This window comes from Anopheles cruzii, chromosome 2 (genome assembly GCF_943734635.1).
Source record: "Anopheles cruzii chromosome 2, idAnoCruzAS_RS32_06, whole genome shotgun sequence".
NCBI classification, from domain to species: Eukaryota; Metazoa; Arthropoda; class Insecta; order Diptera; family Culicidae; genus Anopheles; species Anopheles cruzii.
In genome coordinates, this window is record NC_069144.1 from 52,788,698 (window position 1) to 52,811,476 (window position 22,779).

The 22,779-nt window shown below is 51.5% G+C and overlaps 1 protein-coding gene across 1 annotated transcript; it reads right to left on the bottom strand.

Moving 5' to 3' along the window:
• Positions 1-439: 439 nt before the first annotated feature.
• LOC128266946 (protein suppressor 2 of zeste) lies at positions 440-21,963 on the bottom strand. The gene is made up of 5 exons (XM_053003736.1): positions 21,543-21,963; positions 9,390-9,486; positions 8,490-8,675; positions 8,131-8,386; positions 440-4,099 (listed from the first exon to the last, which is right to left on the bottom strand). The coding sequence occupies exons 1-5, from the start codon at positions 21,961-21,963 to the stop codon at positions 500-502; spliced, it is 4,560 nt and encodes a 1,519-aa protein (XP_052859696.1). The 3' UTR covers positions 440-499.
• Positions 21,964-22,779: the final 816 nt, after the last annotated feature.

Here is a 22,779-nt window from a genome sequence, read left to right on the forward strand (position 1 = left end):
CTAGTCACCGTTCAGCAAGAATTGCGATCCAGAGTGTAACTTACCGCTGAGCGGAGGAATTCTGGATGATTTCCCCAAGTCTTAATGAGATATAAATGTTGACTCCAATTCATGTACAACACAGACCAAACATATGGTTCTGAAGTTACCCAACTAATGCTATATCCATGCCTCATTCGCAGTACTTCTAGTTCTAGTCACTGGGGGTACGTACCACAACTCTTCACCGGCAGGATGCTACCGTATCAAATAAATAATGCCGTCTTTCTTAAACCAACACAAAGCTCCTTTGCAGCTAGTGCCACGGAGATATCATGATTATCGTCGCTGACAGACGGAAGTTATCTTCAAGTCCAAAACTAGCCCAAGACGAACTCGCGCAGTGGCCAACAACTACGGAAGGAAAACTGCAAACTGCGTATAGACTACGTATGCTGGGGATTCTTCGCAAAGTTTCAAAGATTCTTCTCTTTCTCGCAACTCTTCCGGCAACCGGAGCCTAGCCAACGTTGATGATACTTGCCACCGCCTTGCCGTTCGTGTTGGTAACGCTCGAGATGCTGCCGCCGGAAGTACCGCTGGTAACGTTGGTGCTGCTCCCGACTCCGTTTGTAGTAGGCGTTGAGGAGCTAACGGTCGCAGCGCTCGCCGACGTGGAAGTTGGCTTCTTGCCATCGAGCGCCGAGGACGAGGTCGTTGAGCTGGTGGAGCTACCTCTGGAGGCGGCCTGGGATGATACTGGACCTGGACGGCCACCACCCGTCGTCGTATCGCCCGTGGCCGCGGCCGCCTTCAGAACGGCGGCCACCTTCTCGATCGTCTTCTTTCCTCCCAGTGGTGACGTAACAGCAGCGGTGTTGGCGTTGGCATGCTTGTTGCTGTTGTTGTTGTTGCTGGGTGCCGCTCCACCGTTCATGGTCGGTGGCTTACCATTCGCTGGCCGCGAGTGTCCGTTCGGGGTGCTATCGCCCGGCTTGGAAGCGCCATTGCTGAGCGAGTTGCCGTTGGCCGTCGGAGCGCTGCCCAGCGAACCGGACGACGTCGTGGCCGATATCAGCATACCGGAGGACGGCGGAGCGGTCAGCGTGAGCGTTCCGCTTCCGGACGACGACTGAGCGCCCCGGAACGCGAGCGCCGACGGGTTGGGAATGTTGCGGATCGAAGCGTTCGGCTGCCGGACGGCCAGGTTCCGGTTGCGGTTGATCTCCGTCAGCTTCGGCAGCGGGGCGAGCGTTTTCTGACCCGATGGCGGCGACGGAACCGGAAAGCCGATCATCTCAGGCGGTAACTTCAACCCCGGGATGCTGTTCCGGCGGCCTTCGATGCGCCGGGGACTAAACTCGAGCCCCTTTTTCTGTGCGCTCTGTTGGCGGAGGTGCTCCAAGATGATCACTTCTTCTGCGGCCGTCGGCGCAGGGCGTCGTCGGGCGTTTCCGGACAGATCGAGCACGTTGGTGGCGGGGCCACCCGAGTCCGACTGCGAACGGGCCGCAATCTTCTGCAGCATACCCGGCGTGATGGGCGTCATCCCGGGCGGGGCACCGATCGTGCTTTCGCCCGCCGCCGCAGCTGCCGGCTTCTTGATCTTGATCAGCGGAATGGTCGCCGGTGGCGGCCGCGTAGTCTTCGGACCAGCTGGTGACGATGTGGTGCTGCTGGTACTGGTGGTGGTAAACGGAGCCAGCGAAGGTTTATCGGCCACCGGAGCGGTCGAGGGAATGCGGACGATCTCAAGCGCCGGCCGACTGTCGACACTCGCGGACGACGATGACGTCACCATGTCGGACATCTTGGTCACGCTGATGGACGACGGTGGCAGAAGCAGGTTCGGGATCGGCTTCTTGATCGGTCCTAGCCCAGGTTCCTTCGTCGTGTAGGTCGAGCTGATGGACGACCGGTACGGGACCAGGTCGGAGGTGGTGGTCGGAGGCTGCTGCCCAGCCGCCACTAGGCCAGCCGCCTGCTGCTGTGCCTGCTGGGCCTTCGCTCGGTTCGCGCCCTTCGCGAAGTTGAACATCGGCGCCTGGATGGGGCCGGCCGTCTTTTTGGGCAGCAGCAACGGGGACACCAGCGAAGGTGGCTCCATGCGCGCCACCTTGGGCGGTTGGGTGCCACCGGAAGCCGCGTCACTGCCCACCACCGACGGACGCTTAATCGACGGTGCCATCGTCCGGATGCCGCCGGTCACCGGATTCGACGACATGACGACCGGGGCAGCTGGACTGCTGGTGGTCAGTGGATAAGCTAGCGGTGGATACGACTGCATGGTACGCGGCGACAGGATCGGCGTGCGGGGCGCAGACTTGGCCACCAGGTTGCCGCCACCCGCCGCCACAATCAGCGCCGGCGTCGGTTTCAGTGGCGAAGGGGCCGGCGTCGACGGCGTCGACGGCGCCGACCGAGGAGGACCAGTCTTCGCCTGGACACTTTCGAGGAGCGAGTTGAACGCCCCGCTGGCACTGTCCGCCGACAGACTGCGGTCCAGGTTGGGAATGTAGACCATCGGTTTGTGGCGGATGGCGCGCATGTCCGCCAGCTTCTCCTTCGTCGCGCCGGTGGCCACCGGAGGTGGTGGCGCTACCACCGGAGCGACGACGGTCGGCGGCTGCTCGTTGACAAACTTCACGTCATCGTCGTCTTTCGTGATGTCAATCACCTTAGGAGGAGGAGCCGCCACAACCTGTGGAGTGGCGGACGGAGCTACTGCCACGGGTCTCGGCGGAGACGCGGTGCGGTCCGACGGTGCCGCCGCTGATTTGGGAGACTTGGGAGACTTCGGTGGCTTCGGTGACTTTGGAGGTTTGGCGGACGTGACGGACGGTGGCGACGCCGCGGGCGTCGATTCGTCCTCGTGGCCGGTCGAGCGGAGCCGCTCGTGCTTCGGCGGCTTCTCCGTCAGCTTCACCTTCATCTTGAGGCTGGCGTCCTGCTGCGAGGAGATTTCCGCGTGCAGCTTACGCCGCTTGCCGCTCGCTTCCTTCGAGTGTTTACCCTTCTTGCGCTTCCGGTGTGAGCCTTCCCCATCGATCGTCCACTCCTGCCGCTCGTCCTTGTGGCGTCGGGAGGAAGCCTGGGTCGCTTCCTCGCACGCCCCGGCGTACACCGGCTTCAAGCCGATCGTCTTGGCGTACTCCTCCTTGCCCATCGGCCACACCGGGCTCTTGCCGGTCGAGGAGGATGCGGCCGACGACGACGGCGAGGTGGCGGCCGACGAGCTGCTGCTACTGGGCGGGCTTCCGCCGCTCACTTTCGTCTTGAGCCGCGGCACTTCAATCTTCAGCCGCGGAACCTCCTGGACGCCCACGATCGTTTGCTTCTTGAGGTTGACGTAACACTTCAGTTCGCTGCCGGACGGTGGCGACCGCTTCCCGACCGGAGCCGCCTTGGACGCAGCGACCTCCATTTTAACCCCGACGCCGGGCGCCGCCGATGGCGTATCCTTTGCCTCGGTCACGGCGGCTGCTGCTGGGGGTTGCTGCTGTAGCACCTTCAACGGCGGCGGAATCTTCTTCACCTCCGGCGGGTTCTTGCCTTTCGCCACCAGCACCATCTTTAGACCGCCGCCGGCGGCCCCAGTGCCAGCCGTGGATGCCGCCGCCGACGATTTGGTGGCCGTTTTCTTCTCCGCATCGGTAACCCGGTCTTTTCGGGTGGTGCCGGGGGTGTGTGGAGTGACCGCCGACGGTGGGATGGCCGCCGGCTTCTCGGTCCCGCCGACGCTGACGTTACTTCCCGGTGGCGGTGGCGGCATGGCGTGGGTCCCGTTGGTGATGGTGTTCTCCTTGTTGCCACCGCTGGTGGTGAGCTCCTTCGCGGTGGTGGCCGCTCCGGTCGTTCCGGCTTTGCCAGGGCTGTGGGCTCCGCCATCCTTGGCACCGGTGCCACCCCGTTGGCCACTGTCGGACCGTGTGGCGGCTGTGGTGCTACCGGGGGCTGCCGCTGGCTGGGCGGCCGCTGAGCCTCCGCCACCGCCTCTGGTGCCTGTTCCGGTGCTGTTGCTTTTGTCCTGTCCCTCGACGCTCCGGTGAGCGGCGGCCGTTTGGGGCGGTTTCGCGCTCGAGTGGATCAGGATGCGATAGAAGAAGCGCATCGGTGCAACCTGTCAGGGGGTCAGTCATAGAAAAAAGGAAGAAAAAACAATGCGGTTAAGGATTCGTTCGGTGGTGGTGTATGATGAAACATTTCGATCAAAACTCTTACTCAAAACAAGGATTTAATGTACCAACAATTCGATGCTTTTTTAGTTAGATTAGTTATTAAAGAACACTTCAACGAGCCGTTTTAATGCTACACCAAATTACAAAAGGTGTAACTGCTATTGTTTAACTAAAATGTCGATGAGCGGATAAACGGTTCACTGGTCTGAGTTTACAGATGAGCCCCGAATAGAGCAGAATCCTTGAGCGAATGGTTTTGCGAAGAGGCGCTTTCTTGATCTCTTACAAATAGATCTTTACAAAAATACTGTGACGTTTGTAGAACGGAAAGGCACTTGTCTTCTTTTGTAAACACATAACGGCGTTTTAAAAAGGCAAATTATTAATTGATCATGCAACGATTAGACTTCATCAATCGTACTCCGATTGTTTACTGAAACTTCTAAGGCAAACAAGAGAACAACAGACCTACAAAGTTCAGGGAATGTCTGTGTCCTGGTGGGTTGCTTCTTAGGCGGATTGCTTTGTAGATTATAATTAGCAAACTGGTCTCATATTTGACAAACAGGACCATTAGAGTTAGGATACGTAACTCACTGTTTGATGGCCCGCAAAGCCTCGCAAACTCGATCGTAGTGTATACTGATTTTAGTGCGTCTCAATGGCCTGTCTTTGGCACTGTCTCAACTCATCTATTGCCGATGATTATAGAATTTGCTAAGCCCCGAATAAAATTAAACATTGCAAAAGTTCCCGTCACTAAACAAGAATCTTCAGTTATTTGGAGGTCCACTTCCAAACATTTAAGCAATATTAGACGCCCCAAATTATTCAACGAAATTCACGAGATCGTCTATAAAAGGACTTGACTGGCAAGTTATAGACAACACAGGTTTTGTTAACTAACGATATTGACGCTCCAAAATTGCCGTATGAATTCCTATGCTCCAACTGTCGTTTACAGTACGATTTCATCTTGACTTAAGAAAAAGAACTCCCGATTTGTTCTACGCTTTGTAGATTGGGCTTCATTTGGGATTGGGATTTCATTTGGGCTAAAAGGCCAAATACATCTCCATTAAATGATTTCCTTCAAACTGGATGAGGATAGAAAGGCAGTTGGAAATCTTTTCAAATATTCTGCTGCGAGCTTCTATGAGCATCACAACCCTAAATAATTAAGCATAAACGAAGTGAGTGTAGTGAGCTTCCATTTAGAAATCCGAAACGTTTACAGTTGGCAGGCGTGTACCACTTTACTTCGATTAGCCGAGCAAAACATGATCTCTTGAAAGGGATGTATGGGAACATGTGAGCCAATGCCCTGGAACCGATAGTAGTAATCGATAGGCGGAGAAGGACCTATGAGAAAAGGGCATCCCCGCACCACTTGCCCACACTGGTGTGCTCAGAAAATTAATGCACTTTAATTATGGTAAACACCTCGGGACGCGCGACACACACAGCTCAATTTGCTCCGATCGCACATCTTTCTAGTCCATCACCCTCCCCGACACGGCCCCGACGTTATGATCTGTATCAGATTTCTCGACCTTCCGCCGACCAACGCCACAACTACACACACCACCACCACGACGACACCTCCACGTCGCTGCCATGGCAAACTTCTGACATTTCAATCTTGATCCCGTCCGACGGCCCACCAGCCGACTGCCCATTGGACCGGTTGTTGCCGGCGAATGATGGCATCGGCGGAGAGAGTAGCTCCCTTGCGGGTGTGTGGAGTGCCCCCCAAGGCTGTCGTATCTCGATGTCCTTGTCCCCAAACGGTGACCGGTGACAGCGGCAAGGTGGGCTGAGATGGGATGCTTTCGCGTAGATGGCCGTCACGAGGACGCGGGACAATATTTTCTCGGAGGCAACACCAGATTGCGTAATTCAATGAGCAAAAATCATCCAATTTTTGGCTCCATCGCGTCATCAACAGTTGCCATCATCATCATCATCATCATCATCTTCATCATCATCATCGTGGTCATTATTACAGTTCTCGCATCGTTCTCGGCCAGAACAGAACACTGGCAAGTGGCACTGGTAGCAGCATAAAATCACGAATCCCCTCTCGCTCTCTCTCTCTCGGCAGGCTGGCCACGGCACGGCCAAGGAAGCGGCTCCGAACCTCCTCAGCTCGTCGAGAGTTTATCGCTCAGCAATCGCTCAGCATAATTACTATTAATTATTTTCGTTTCGCCGCGCTTTCCACGATGTTTCCGCGATGTGCGAGAAACGGTACGTGTCCTCTCACTTGGCGCCCGCGCACGCCGCGCTGTGTCTTCATTCCACCGGACAGTGGAGCTCGTTTTTTGTCGAAACGATTTCGCAAAGAGGTGTGTACAAAAGCAGTTAGTTTAGTTCCTTTTACGCAAGCTAATTCAAAACATCGAACATCTAGTCCTTCTTGTTTTTTTGGAATAACTGCTTCAACCATCATTTAGAGAGTGACACGCAGTAATCGGATGAAACCAATTAGCCCGGGGGGCTTTCGAGTGCTGGGCACCTAATTTGTACGGCAAGCCACCATCCTATTTGGATTCATTTCCAGCCACAGGACGCTACAAAAATTGGAAAATCACTGTATTGAGCTCGGAAAGTTCCCGTCATCCCGGCAGGGCACCTTCCGCTGGCGTTTTCCACCTCTCTCGCTCTCTCTCTCTCTCACTCACGCTCTCTGCCTCGCTTTTACCCAGCCTAGCCCTAGCGGTGAAGTGGCCACTTGAAAATCCTGCCCAAGACCGTCCGTCCCGAGGGGCCCGCTGCCCTCGAGATTTCTCTCGCCTTCACACCTATCTCCCGCTCGCCCATCCATCCGTTCAGCTGTCCGCCGCTGAGGATGCGGCCCTTTCGGAGGGCCGCCGCCACAGCCAAGGACAGTGGAATTCTGAGCCAAACGGGTTCGCGAAGAATCGCCGATTTCTCTCTCGGTCGCAGATTCCTTGCACCGTCGTACATCAACACACACACAGACACACGCGTAAGGGGCGGCCCGTGAAGAAGCTCGGCACAAAACATCCCTCGTCGTCGTCGTCGTCGTCGTCGTGAGCCCTCGGTGGGCAACGGCATTGGGATAGAGCACGGCAAACGCGGTATTTATTCCCTTCGTTTACTTTAGGGTTCACCGGAATCGGCCCCGGTTTTTTCGGTGCTCGTGCAATGTTTTACAGTTTCGGGAGGTTTCCAAAACTGAGTACTAACCAAGCTAACGCGCCGCGAATTAAAATAACGCAAATGAGTCGCAAAAGGGTTCACAAGGCAGAACAGAATATTCGGAACATCGGTGCGCCATCAGCAATTCGATTTTCCACGCTTCGTTTCTATAGACAGAGTAGCGTTATCGCGGTACGGAAGGAAGTTTTCCAATTCTCTTCTTGCCACTAGGCACCCATTTTAGAACGCGACTGCCGTGTGTCTCCACTACCAACTTAACTAGGTTTCCTTTCGCATGTTCCTCCTTCGAGCATTCAAATGATTAGACGACCCCCGAACCTGCACGAACTGAAAACGAAACATTGACGGCGAAAAGAACAGCGCAGAATATTAAATTCGTGCCCTCTGCGGAGTTGCTGAAGCCACTCCGAATGCTCGCTGCGAAAATTGGATTCCAAACTAACTTTTATCGCATTCGTAATAGGTTTTGCTAATTTTTTCATATTTTCTACTTTCGTTTGATGCATTATGAGACTATTTCGATAGCAACGAACGTTCGTTTTGCAGCTTTTGCCCTCTTCACTATCGAAACTATCCGTGGTTGAGTTTCAACACTTGGTTGAACGGAAGAATCATTATGCTTAAGGTGTTTTGCAACTTTGCTTGGCTTTTACTTCACTTCTCCTTGATCACTCTTAAAAATACTCCAACATTTTCTTTGCCCATTCTTCCCAATCTTTAGTCAACATCGTATAAACTTATGATCATTTCAAGTAAGGATATTGTTTCAAGATGACAAGAAACTTACCCGCTTGTAGTCGAAGCAATAGGCCACATCCATCAGCGTGAAGTTGTGCGGCAGGATCTCGTCCTCGTAGATGATCTCGACGCGGATGTTGTCCGAACCGACCAGCAGCCCGTTCTTGGTCAGAATGAACTTATACAGATGGTGAACCGTGACCGCGGCCGGGCACTGCAGATAGGTCACGGGAAGCTTCGACTCCTTCGTCGTCACACCCTGCTGCGTCTCCGGCAGCGTGTCGTAGAGGTACTCGAGCGATAAACTGTGGCCGGGAAAGAGCAAAACGGAACACAATATAGACACAAATCAATCGATGTGCCTAGCCTCTGGAAGAGGTCCCCGGCCCGGACCGGAACGGAACTTACCTGATCGGTTCGTCGGGTGAGTAGAAGTTTTGATCGTCCAGCAGACTGCAGGGCTGCAGCTGATCATCCAGCGCTTGGGCGTTGCTGCTCTGCCTTTCCGAGTAGAATTGGATAGTTCTTTGGATTTCCGATTTGTGCAAACCGGGCACCATCTTGTAGACCAATGCTCGCAGCGTCCGATCGGGCCTGTCGGGGGGCGGTGAACAAGGGTGGTCAGCGTTATTAAATAAACATTAAACCGCTTTCGTAAACATAAAGGCTAGCAACGGAGTGTGGAAAAAGTAGCAGACCGAACGGAAGGAACGGTGTATGAAGTCGGTGTCGGTGTGGGAAAAAACGAAAGCCACCCCGAAGTCGTAAACCACGCCAATGGAATGTAGCCAGAAGCCCGAAGCGCGGCACCGCGGCAGAAAGCGAACGGTACGACCGTTTTCCTTTCGCAGACCAGCATAACGGCGTTACACACGATTACACCGCCCCCAATGGGCGCGCGTTTGCGCCCAGGGTGGGCCCCTCTGCGCCAACATAGCCCGTTCCGTTAGACGCGGTCGCGGCCACCCCACAACAACGGCAAAATCGAAACAAGAAAACGAAGAAAGCAACACTTTAAGCGTACAAGCGAGCGAACTATGAGTGCTTCGTTTCGGGGCCAATGCAATGTTGCAGCGGCCACAGCACGGGCTTCGGGTGCCTTCTGTGCACTTCCCAATGATAATTCGTCACTGTTTTGACAACCTGTGATCTGCGCGGAAAAATGTAAAATAAGAACACGCAGAACCATGCAGGGCAATTGGAAAACATGGGCGATGCGAAGTGGTTTGGAAGGAAAGAAAATGGGAAAAAACATAGCCGACCCACAACTACTAAGCTGTCTCTCTCTCTCTGGGGACCAATAATTACCTCAAGCTGGCGACCGTAATGGGCTTGCTGTTGTAGGACTTGCATCTGGGACAGTACTTGTTGGTGTCGAGGTATTGCACGATGCACGACCGGCAAACTGGAACGAAAAGCGTGAGAAGAAAGAAGTTTGAACCGATTATCCACTGCGATGCTGCGTGCGGGGTTCGTGCTCGCAGAGTTGTTCGAGGCGGCCAGAATCCCTTGTGTGATTTCGATGTTAAGTGTTTAGATCGAGATTCAATTTAAAGCAATCACCAGACCGACAGACAGACACAGACTAGACGAGTCGACGAGCTGCGAGGCATCTTCGTCGGAACGTTTGTTGCCAGATTGAACGGAACGAAACGTGATTAAATTTAAATTAAATAAAAACTAGATGACAAAACTATGCAACAACCTACTATAAAACATCATAGCAAAGGCACAGAAGACAACTAAAAACAGAAATAAAACACACACAAATAATCAAACCACTGCAGCTGTGCTGTAACGGCTGTCAGTCAATAAATTACCGTCCAATAGAAGGAAGACCCATTAAAAGCCAACATGTAATGGAAGATTTAACACTTGTTCAGAGAGATGTAGAAGTGGTGCTGAAGTGTCTATCAATGCTTTTTAAACTACGCAGAATGTTTTCCCATTAATTAAAAACAAACATGTTTTAGTTAGTTCTACATCTGGCACAAACTTATCGCTGTAGCTCGTCCACTACAAGCGTGGTAGATAAAAACACTGAAAAACACACAGAGTTCACTGTGAAGTGATAAAAAGACAGTGACTAATAGTCGTTACTGCTCAACTCAACCTGACCCTCAACGTATTCAAAATACGGGAAAAAATCCCCGAAGAGCGCAAAGAAAATAGTAAATTCTAATCGAAATCACCAATCACTAGGTGTCCTCGGTACCTGACGATGTCACCACCGGCGGTCGCGGTCCATTTATCATCCCGCGGAGGACGACGACGACGATCTATGCTCGCCGTCGTCGTCGATCGGCCCGCAGTGACAGTCAATCATCACCTTTGCCGCGCTCTGTCTGGTCTCTCTGTCCCTTTGTTGTGACAGTTACGAACTCGGCTCAATCACAGCAACCATCGCCACGTCATACACCGCCGAGGGAACCAATAGCAATTCACCGTCGGGACCTTATCGACGGGCCACGCTGTCGTTGCCGCTTCTGTCACCGGTGATTGGAAGTGTGAAAGTGTGATAATAATCACAGCCAACACGACGACGACCCGTGCTGGGGCGTCAATCGCTATTAGGTCGTGTTCTTTTGGCTTAGGCTTTGCCGAGCAGCCCGCTTAGCGTGAGCTTCAGCCGTCATTCGCTTGTCCGCGCTTCGCGTGGGTTTTTTCTCTATTAAACCGCGACCCGACGCGAGTCCGACGTGAGACCAGGAGGTTCCTGTGACTGGGCTTTAGTGGCACCGCGAGAGAGAGCGAGAGATCGATGATGCTGATGGTGCGAAGGCTTTTATTTTCTTCTCGCGGACTTTATTTTCATTGATGGGGCCCCTTTTTTATCGGGTCTTCAAATCCCGCGCGGCGCCGGATCCATCAGCGTCGTGTGTCTATTTATGCTCCCTCCCCGTTTCGTAGGCCTTCGGCGGGGACCGACCATGTCTCTTATCTTTATTAAATTCATTCGATTCCATTTTGCCGGTGACTTCTGGAAGTCTAACGTTAAAGTTATCTTAATTAATAATTTAAAAGCCCGTATTTGGGCGTCCTTGCCTCGATTTGTTGCCGGCTTCGAGCAACATACTACTCCGTAGGCAGATTTGGTGTATCTAATCAATATATGTTTTGCTTGCTCCCCGGCTGCTACTTCAGCTTCCGAATTATGGACTTTGTTTTCCGACACCGTCCTGCGAAGCCTGAACCTAGAGAACTCGGAGCCACTGAAGCACGCCGAGCCACATACTGATTATGACCCTTTCTGGTCGAGTTTGTTTTGATCTCAGATGATGACGGTCGGTCGGTCGGGTTGAGTCGAGCTGCACGATTTACTGGCCCTTCGGAAGAAAAGCTCACCCCGGCTCCGCTGGAGCGTAGGAAGTTAACCGTAACGTGCCACACACACACCCCGCATCGGTTCCCTTCATCACAGTCCAGCATCTCATCACCTTCTCATGGATTTTCATCTTTCTCGACCGTCCAGACCACCACCGGAGAAGCGCCAGAACACACAGAAAAACTGTCAAAAAAGCGAACCAAAGCCCTGGAGCCAAAACGGAGGCGCTCAACTTTATTTCCCCGCGGAACGCACCGCGGTGAACGACACAGGGAGAGAGAGCGAGAGAACACTGCCAGAAAACTCGGGCAAAAGCAAGAAGATTAACAACTCCAGCCCGGACATAATCATCGGGTCTGCTGGCTCGGTCCGCGTGGCGTGGGTTGGCGTGGCTGGCCGGTTGGTTCCGGTGTTCCGTTCCGAGATCATGAGATCATAGGGCGAAACACCGCAGGGCGAAAGGTATCGCTCGACGGTGTCGTGGTGGAGTTGGTTCTTGTTTTTTCCCGGCTGTCCCCCTTGGACCCTTTCACGAAGGAGAGAGAGAGAGCTGACGCCCCGGATTCGCCTGGATGGCGAAGAACTCCAGTGGAGATGGAAAAACTTCTGAAGAGTTTCCCCGGCAGGAACTCTTGGGGATTGGCCGTCGCGACGCGCGACGGCAAGAAACATCATGTATCCAGCGCACATGCTCCGATTAGAGAGTTCGTGAAAGTTCCGTGCTGACACTAATCCAAATCACTGCAACTTCCGTGGTGTCCGTACCTCTGGCTAACTCCCGGGATTCCACGTCGGCCACTTTAACAAGAAATCGCAGTTGGCAACCTGCTTCAAACAACGTGGCGGCGCGGTTGGTTGCCCACGGCTTCCGACGACTTTTGTCCCACAAAAATGGCGAAATTATTCTCTCATTAAGCCTAGACGGGGTGGAGCGAGGAGCACTTCCGGTCTCCACTCCATATTTGCTATGGCGGACAACAAACGACGCTAAAAAACGCTAACCCGTAACATTCTGTGGGCTTCTCTCGCTCTCCCGTGGGACATTCAACCGTTTAAGCATTTAATCCACACCGCGCAAGTAACATTATATGCACATGCTTCTTTGGGCGTCTCGCCAGTTCCGGACACACACACACCCACACGAAAGGTCACAAACCCACAAAGCTGGCTGGGCGCACCACACAATGATGGCAGTTGGAAGCGGAAAAACGAAAACATAAAGCAGAGAGCAGAAACAACGGAAAGGTCGCCGATAGCATCATTTACCCGGCGGCCTCGGAAAGCAATAGGGACCTCGGAGTGGAACTCTCGGCGCGAACAACGGAGAGAAGCACCGTTGTTGCTGGCGAGAACTTTCACGCATGCTGGGAAAGTTTCTTGCCGGTGGCCGCGGCCGGCCGACACGGTGGTAATGGAGAAAAACTTTACTCTGGCTCTGCTTTTAATTGAAATTGGTTGCAAATTTCCGAGCGGCATACAATTAAAGTTTCTTATGTGCCAGCAGAGCTCAGAAGCTTGGTGTTCTCTTGGAACTGCGCTCACCAACATCACAAGATGGACTAAGAGGCAATGGCAATGGACGGAAACAAATTGGAACAGATCCGTACTTCGTAGATTGCGGGTTTATGTACAATGTCTTCGCCAGCTGAGCTGAGCCGTGGAATAAAATTCAGGGCAAAAACATCCGGAATTCGTTACTCTTCTGAATCTTTTCCATACTCGAAAATTTCAACTAATTCTTCAATTCGGCTATTCACAATATCAGTCAGATTCCCAATTGCCCAATCGACCATCGGTTCGCGAACCGATTCTTTGATTGGTCCAGGACGCTTCTACACACTTTCTGCAACATCCTTCCCCGTTTGGTGGCTACGTTTTTCGGATGGCCCTAATAAATTGTAAAATATTTCGAATCCGCTCCGTCGTCTCCCCCATCCGGAACATGTGAATTCCCATGAGAGTCACGCCGTCAGACGCTGTTTCGGAACATGCACGGAGCGGCGAAAGATATGGCAAACACACACATCTCTCTCTCGTACTTCAAATTGTTTACATTAATCGGTCATAATTTCTCGGCCGATGAACGAACCGAAGACACGGCGCATCGAGCAGATGCCACTTAATCTACCGAAAAAAAGGCCAACATTTGGCACGTTTGAGGAGATCGGTGTCGGTCGTCGGCCAGCACCGTACGGAAAAGGAGTGTGTTCGAATATTGCGCGCATCGAAAGGCGCGCGATCCGCGAGAAGCGCGCCATAAATTTGTTTAAATTAGATGAAGAAGGCAACATTCGTGTGCCATTGCCATTTCGATCAACGTTGGCGTTTCAATCCGTTGCCGATGCCGAGGCGCGAAGTGCGAAATCGAGCATAAAAGGGGGCGCAGAGCATAACAAGTTCTCGAACAGCTCATCTTCATTTGAGCGCGCGTTCCCGTTTGTGAACCAATAAAATGTGCGATTGCATTGGTATAGTGAAGGAGCAATAGCTTCTATGCTGACACAACCCACAAAACAATTGAGAGGTCCATACATTCCAGACACGCACCCTGAACAGCTCTTCGTGTGGATGGGCACTTTGGTGAGCTTCAAATGTTGAAACGACCACACGGAAGTGTGTTCCCGAGTGGACCGGTTGAGCCACAGTGACATGCATCGACAGACAACATAATAGAGCGCCACCGCGAGAAAAAAATTCGCTTGACGCGCAACCCGAGACGCTCGACCCCGACGAGAAACACGGGACCCGCAAGAAGAAGCAGAACAGAAACGAGCATTAGACAAGCCGCCGTGTCTAACGGCGGTTCTTCGGTTCTTGCGCTGACCAAGCAGTTTCCGTCCGGCCCCGGGATGGGCCCCGGGAAGAAAACGCCAAAGAATGCCCAGAAGCCGCGGCTGAACACCGGAAAGTGGCGCGCGTTAGACGCGAACCAGAGACGAGCGCAAGTGAAGTGTGGCAAAGGCAGCAAAAAGGAGGCAGAAACAAAAAACCGGAGAAGCTGATAAGAAGGGCCACGTTGCACGAGTGGAACGGAAAATACCGGAACCAGAGCAAAGGACTCAAGGCCCAAGGAGAGACAGTCAAAAACAAACCAAAACACACACCCAAAACAAGAGCCCAAAAAAGACACAAAATCTACGGAACTCTCCTGAACGGAACGGTTCTTCAATTTGTGTTTTGTTTTCCACTATTTTCGTGTTGTGTTTTTCACGACAACACCGAGCGCCGCAGTGCGAGTTTTCTTCTCCTCGGGTGAGAGCGGGAAAACGGGGTCTCCCGGCCAGCAGAGAGAGACAACAGAGTGCCTGTGTGCCCGTGTGTGTGTGACAGAAGACCGAGGGGATGACGACGGAACACATCATTTTCCTTCTCATTTATATTCACCCCTAGATTGCCGCCGGCCGGCCGGCCGGTTCCGGTGACAGGTGGAACGGTGAGGAGCCGGTGCAGAGACACGGTGTGGCACGGGAGGGGGGTGGGGGGATGGAGTGGTGCGGGGCCACAACGGATCACAACAGAGAGCACGGCACGGAAGGGAAAATGATTCCGGTTCGTTCCTTCATCTACCAAGCGGTGGTTGTGTCCCTTTCGAACGTCATTAGTCCGGGAGTGGTTTTCTCGCTTTCTCTTCCTTTTTTTTCTCTCTCTCTATTTGACTTCTGTTTGATGTTCTCTTGATTAGAAAAACAATAGTGACCAGAACACCAGAAATTGGAATGTTTCCCGTCGCTTCCCGTGAGTCTTTCGAGAGTCATTGTTGCTTTCGCTGCCAGTGGTTCGTGTGTCTCTTGACTGTATCCGCAGAACTATACGACCTTTCTCTTCGTTTGGCTCTTTTTCTCACTATCTAATGTCTCTGGTTCGTTTCTTTCTCATTTTTTAACACGGGTGCTGCTGCTCCTTTGGCAACTTGATTCCGTTTCTAATCGAACTACAGTTTGTCTCAGAATCAAAGTATTTAAATAAAAAAAATAGTTACAGGAATTTATTTAGCATATAAACGCCAAGACTAACCTTCACTAGTCACTTAACAAACCACAAAAAATAGAGTTTTGTGGATATAAACAGCTTTCAGTCTTACTCAAAAGAAAGCAAATGAAGGCGTCCGAATACGCTGAGACGTGAAAAATAATTCATCAATTTTCTTAAGTTTCCTGCAAATTCTTAGATTATTGGCAAACATTGTCGGACCAAAAGTAGTAGGCCACTGTCGGGGGGAGACATTCCCGACGGGCTTTACTCGCCCACCTTTCTCGGCCGACTCCAGAGAGCCTCCCATCGCGCCTGACCACCCCGAGGGCACACGTTGCTCCCGTTTTCACTGTGAGCCTTGCGGAGAAGAACAGAACAACTTCACACACACACGGCGTGCTGGCGTAGTTGTTCCGAAAACGGAAATGTAGGCCGCCTGGCCGGTATCTGTGCAGAGAGTGCGCCTTCGCCAAAACTTAGAAAACTTTGCCACTTTCTTTTCTGCTTCTATTCCAGCGAGAAGGCGAAGTCGCGTCCAACTATTGGCAGCTTCCGAAGGTTCTGTCTTCAAGTTGCGGTCTCGGGGCCCAAGGAACTCTCGCAGGTCCATACCCGAAGTATGCCGATACCGATGCGCCTCCAACATGATTTTATGCACGTGTGTGTCTAAGTCGGTGTGAGCGCACACGTACACACGCAGAGTCAGCGTGGCGTAACAACAACCGGTTGAGTGATTTCTTGAGCCGATGCGATGAGCCGCGAGGTTCCACGTCTCAAACGCGCCCCGTCCCGGCATCGTCTATTATTCTATTATTCTAATTTCCTATTTATTTTCTCTACATCCGCGCGGCGAGGAGGCCCTTCCCGCGGGGGAAGAAGGCCCCGACGACTGTCGAGTCGGGCCGGCTTCTGTTTGTACAAATTATTACGATGTTTTACATTCGTGTAGGCGCCCGGGCCCCGATCGCGCCCGAAGTTGGTAAGTCGTCCAAACATTATGCTGAATATTCATGCTCCGCGTTGCGTGCCGTTTGTGATCCTCTCTCTCGCTTTCTCCCTGTCTCTGCCTCTCTCTGCATGGAGGGTTTCTCGAGGGTTCCACTTCAAACGCGGACAAGGTACGAAGTTTCCAAAAAAGGATGCTAAATCGAACATCCATGCCACGGCGCGAAGGAGTCAGTCGGTTATCGAGCACTCCCTGTGTGTGTGTCTGTGTGTGTGTGTGTGTGTGAGGACGCAAAGCACGGGTGACAAGATTTCAATCAAACATCGGACGGTTGTGTGGAAGAATCCAGAGCATCCAGACCCAGCGCGAGCCACAGCTGCTCCGGGGCTCTTCTGAGGCCTTCTCGTCCCAGGTCGTACCAGGTCGCTGAAAGCGGCATCTTATTGAAATGAAATATCGCCACCACCACCATCTCCCTCTCGGGGTTCAGAGGGATATCCTTCGCAAAGGCAGGAATTACACCACGTTCCCCCGTAGCCCAATCTTCCCAATCGCCGGGCTCCGCGTAGTTAGTCCCTTCGTTATCTAGCAAAACCGTTATCCGGTAAAACCACCCCTCAGAGGGACAGAGAGAGAGAGAGAGCAAACAGAGGCCCTCTCTCTAGCTGGCGGTGTCAAAGGTGGCGGTGGCAGAACGTGAGCGACCTTTAAACCATATCGTCGTATCCGCCACGCCACGGCCGGGAGAATCGCACCCCGGAAGCATCCTTCTTCTTGGGCGCTAACCCCGCGTGCCGCTGCACCGACGACGCAGCCCTTTCTTCCCCCTCCGGTGTCGTAAAAACCGAGATTTAGCACCACGTGGTGACCGACCGGCGCTTCCCCCTCACATATCGGAGCTCCAGAGCTCCGGTGGTGGTGGTGCTGTTCGCCACACTTTATTAGATCAAATCTATTAAAGATATATGATTGTGCCGCCGTCGATGTGCTCGGTGGCGGCGGCCCGGTGTGTATTTGCCACAGGGGAGTCTTTTCGTCCTAGTCTTCCTTCGGTGTTTTCCAAATTTACTTTGTAAAAAAAGAAACCCCTGGAAATAAGCAACACAACCCCGAGGAGAAGATAAATGTCCGGGAATCGAAAATCGGTCTGCAATTTGATCCGTTTTTTTTTATGCTCCGGGTCACCACCGGCCGAACGTCGAGCTGACCACCGTTGATCCGCCCATCGGCCGATTCTCAGGCCGGATCTCGTCCATATACTGCCATCCATCCCGACGGCCGGCCTGTCCGGCTCGGAGTTAGCCGGGGGACCGGTTAAGGGACGAATAAATCGAATAACGACGTCGACATTTTATCACCGCCACACCACGCACCGCATCGCAAACATTGGCCCGGCCCGGCGAGACCACAACCGCAAAAAAACCGTTGACAAACGATAAAAAAAATTGGAGAACCCTACGAAAACACACATTTAACACCTCCGCATTTGAATTATGGTTTGTTTGGCTGGTTGCTGCTGGCCTCCATTGTTGGAATTGTTCCCGTTTCACTGCGGCGCCGTCTCGCGGTTTTTGGGTGAAGATTTTGTTTGAGAAGTTACTGGAAATGAAACCCTGAGTAGTGTGGCCTGAGTGTGACCAAAGCCAGGCCATGGAAGGCGACCGATGATCGCTCAATTAGCCACAGTGGTGTGGACCCTTTCGACCGTCCCTTTTATAATTATAATTTTATGGTCCAAATGGGTGCGATGAGATCATCAGAGAGCATTGTTACCAGCGCACTTCGGGGGATGAGCTCACCACTACGCCCCGGAATCCCGAATCGGGACTGTAATCGTGGGCTGCTGGGCGTTTGGAGTAAACAAATTCGGCGCCGAGTCATGTAAACAATTCCCGGAATGGCTTATCGCGCGCCGCTCTCAACGTTGTCTCTGTCTCAAGAGTGTCGCAATTTTTGACACACTCACTCATATTTATTTAAACATCGAGGTCCCAAGACCTGCTGGGCACTTCAATCTGCTCTGAAGTTTCTTTAATTACTCGACAAAAAGATCCTGAGCACCGGAGAAGAGAAGTACTGGAAAAACTAAGGCTCTAATGAGCGACGAAATTTGCTAGCGCCTAGCTCCGAAAAGCCAGGTTTAGGAAAAAAGATATGTAAATACATTTGACTATTAAGTTCAAACATCTAAAACAACATTTCTAGACGGCTGTATGTTTCTTCTACTCGCCATGCTTTGCCTGATCTTTCGCCACTTTACAAACTTTTATTCTTTCCTACGGGAAACCCAAACCAGGGATTCCATCGTGGGCCTTCCAATGTTCATGCTTATCCCACACACACTCTTGTGCATGATTTATCGCGCATTTTATTTCTCCCATTTTTAGAACCACAGAACGATCGCGGCATCGAGAGCCAAGAAGCAGCACCGTCCGTTTCTCGGGCGTCCCTCGGACTAGGAAACATTTCCAGGGTAGTAAATTTTAGCTATGGCCTGTTGTTGGATGGTTCGTAGCAGTTAAGCCGTCTATATTAGATGAATGTAGCGAAACAATTCTACAGTGGAAAAGAGAAACTCAATGCTTAGCGCTTCAACTATGGCCAAAATACTAGCCAGTGCGTGGCGATTATTAAGAAATCTTGTTCCTGCTAGTTCCTGCATCCGATCCCACGCAACATCTTCACGCCCTTCCGTCCTCGTGCGTGATTGAATTCCCGATAACTTACTGAACCAAGCGCATCAGAAATGTTTTTCAGGGGGGGGGGAGCGAGAGTTTTGAGGCGAGAATCATGGTTTCATTTTTATAACTTTTGTTTTACGACAACGGCCGGGCTTAGTGCTACCCTCGACCCTCGACAACGAAAATAAAACTTCCAACCTCCAAAAAAAACGGTAGCGGCCGGTCGAAAATTGGTTGTTTTATGAATCGTAAACCTATTCGTCATGCCACCGGAAGAAGAAGTAATATTTAGTGTAGCATCCGTTCTGGCACTTTCAAGGATTTCAAGGCACGCTGACGTCGCCTTCGGACTACAGTGTTAGATAGACGAAACGGAGCAAAATAAGACAGAATGAAAGTATATTTTGAGCAGATTTTTTAACGAAAACGATAAAACGTTACCTAATTGTAGCAAACAAAGGTGCTGTAGTATCCCTAGTATCAAAAGAAAGCTGCCCGAGGCTAGGTTGAGGTTCAGTTTTGTCCTCAATACATTAATCCGAATTACCAAGAAACTCTAGGCCCATCAACCGAACATGAGGCAAGAAACTTCCATTACAGAACTCATGCAAAAGGATACTAAACTTTCAAATGTTTCTATTTAAAATTCCCAAAAGCATGGACGGTTCCGTGTTTGGCTAGAAAACAGTCCAATATTCATCAATCAACAATCCCAACAAATCAAATTGACCATCATTCACACACCAGGTGATATAAGTTCGTCTCCAGTCGGAGCATGAAACACGCTCCTACTTCGCCTTATAAGCCACCGAAAGTCAACAACCTCGTTCCGTTCCGTTCCGTTCCAGACGGATGGACGATTTTTCAGGATCGACTCGCCACCGGCCGGCCGACCTTGCCGGATCGGCTTTTCCGTTATCAATTATGCAAGGATTGACTTTTTCCACCCTCGCAGCCGGGTCGGGCCGGAGGGTCGGTTAGGCCAGAAGGGTCAGCCGTGTGCGTTCCCAGCACCGAAATCAATACCTTATCGGGTTTCGTGTTATGCAAAATCATAAAAGTGACCATTCGTGTCCGCTCGTTACGACAGAGAGAGAGAGAGAGAGAGAGAGGTCTAACGGCCTGGAGCGATGTGATTTAACAGTGGTTCCGTTTGTGTTTCGGCAAATTTATTATAAAACGGATGCATCAAATCCCTTTTTCATCGGAAACTGGGAAGTTGACAGAAAACATTGCCAATGCATCAACCGGGATCCGCTTTCGGGATTGTTGTTTTATGCCTTGCAGCAGGACATTCTTGCAATCTTTGCAGATACAATGGGTTTACAAAATCCAGCGTACGCTTAGCCTTAAGGAGAATAATGTTAAAAGAATTCCTAAAGTTTGGCGATCAATATAAATGAAATATAAATATAAGGCTGTTCAAAAAGTCATGGACGTTTTTCACGATAGATGCCTTTCGTGATCGATATCTCCTGAAGTATCGATCGTACAGTTTTAAGTTTAGGCTCGTCTTGAAGCTTATACTTTACACTTACAAAAATGCTTTCATTGATTTTTGTTTGTTCCATTCGTTTGTGAGTTACAAGGTGTTAACAGTGGAGGTTAACGAAGAGAAAATACGGTACATTTTACAGTTTTTGTCCGATAAAGGCGAAAATTCAAGCTAGGCCACTGAAATTGTGCATGGTGTTTGTGGTGTCGATACTCTAATAGCTAGTGATGTTTTGGTTTTGGTTTCGCTAACCCGTTTCAGTAATTTTTTATGTTTAAGTTGCACCTCGCACAGACAGACCTGTTGTCGAAAATGTCGATACAATCACAGAAATAATCAAAGTTGATCAGCATGTTAGTAGACAGAGCATCGATTAGGAGCTAAAGAAGAACCATCAAACAGTTTTAAGCCATTTGCGCAAAGCTGGATTCAAAAAGAAGCTCGATGTTTGGGAGCCACCCTATTTACAGCAAAAAACATGATGGCTCGAATTTTCATCTGCGCAATTTTGGCCAAACGGAATGAAATCGACCCATTTCGTAAACGGATGTGTACTGGGGATGAGGAATGGGATACATGCGACAATACTGTGTGAAAATGATCGTGGTTTAAGCGTGGTGACGTAGCTTAACCGGTGGTCAACCGGTGGCTTAACCGGCCAGGAAGGTTCTACTGGGTGGGAATTGAAAGGAAATCGGACCACCGGAATATCTTAAATAAAGTTTAGAAGTTGACGCAAAGAACGTCGATTACTTTTCAGCCAACCTAATACTATTGTGATGAAAATTTATTAAACGACCAGCAATAACTTCGCTAAGCATTGACAACAATGTTTAAGGTTAATCGTCGTCAGAAGGTTGATTCAACGCTACAGGAGCTAGTATGATTATTTAATCAGAATCTATTGAATTAACTGTAATGTGAAAGTATGATAAAATACTTAGGTGTTGGATTCACAGGCCCCGTGACGTCACGTGACGTTTTACTTTCCCAACCAGAGGAATCCCAATTAGTACATCCCATCCCTCAGTGGAATACTCACATGCGTGCAGACAGTCGTTGATGGTGGTGGCCTCGATCAGGTAGCCACTGCAGAGGGTGCAAGTTATGCTGTCGTTGAAGTCCTTGACGCGCCGCCGATTGCCTGCACTCGCGGCGGAGCGCATTCGGCTGCGCTCCGCGTCGTCCGGCATCATCATCATCATCGTCGTCATCATCGTTCCCGCCGTCAGTGGCAGGGCCGGCGAGGCGGACGACGACGACGGGGAGTGGGTGGTACTTCGGCCGCTCCCTCCAACGCCAACCACTGACGTCGCCATGACGCATGCCGCCTGCCGATGCGAGTCCTTGAGGCCGGCCCCGCGGGCCCGGGCTGTCATTCCACCACCGTTGGCCGCCGTAATCGCTCCACCGCCAGCGCCGCCGCCGCTACCACCGCTTATCATGGCCGCGGCGCTTGTCATTTGCGACCGCCCGCGCACCCCGCACCGCACCGCTGCGGCGGTGTGCGCTGGTTTTGTAATCCGTTTACCGGTAATCCTTGGTATTCCTGACCGCGCCGGGGGCGGGGACGAGCACCGTGGTATTCCAGGAGAGGCTTGACGAGCAAATTACACTCTGTGCTGCACTGCACTGTACAGTGCACACAGACAAACGGTCACACAAACACGTAGGCACCTTCAAAATTGATAATCCAACATTTGTTATTCCAAATTCACGGTACGCTTATTCTGGAAAGAAAAACAAAACAAAAGACGAATAGTTAGTTAAGGAGACAAACTAAGTAAATTTAATAAATACAATCATTCATTTTAATAATAAATCATTTTAATAAAAGTGAAAAAGGACCCAGAGTATAGGAAAGCTCAGCGACGAAAATGTGCTCGTCCTTCAAACTCGATCGCGCGCGCGCACGCGCCCTTGGATCCCGATCGCGCCAGTCCCCATGTCCCCCTATCTGACCCTCTTCCCACCCACCCGCGCCTTAACAGCGTCCTCGGAGCTCGATAATTCAGTGGGTGGGCCACCGCCGGCCGGCAACTTTTGGACGGCCGCCGTCCAGAACACCACCAGGCGTTGGCATGTGTGCGTGTCCAATACCAGCCTGACCAATACCAATGCACGGCGACAGCATCGCGCGGGAGCAAAGCAAAAGGAGATAAAAAGGGGGAAACATCGAAAACAACGCGCCACAAAATCTGCTGTGGCATTACGATACAGGCGCACCACCTTCACCACCCCCCGGTGCCCTGTAGAAGGAAGCTGTCTACTTACATCGG

Coding starts and splice junctions, on each gene's coding strand:
- LOC128266946 (XM_053003736.1), bottom strand. CDS start 21,963: ATGACAAGCGCCGCGGCCATGATAAGCGGTGGTAGCGGCGGCGGCGCT. Junction 9,487..21,542: donor CAACGACTGTCTGCACGCAT/GTGAGTATTCCA, acceptor TTTTCGTTCCAG/TTTGCCGGTCGTGCATCGTG. Junction 4,100..8,130: donor ATTGCTTCGACTACAAGCGG/GTAAGTTTCTTG, acceptor ACCCCCTGACAG/GTTGCACCGATGCGCTTCTT.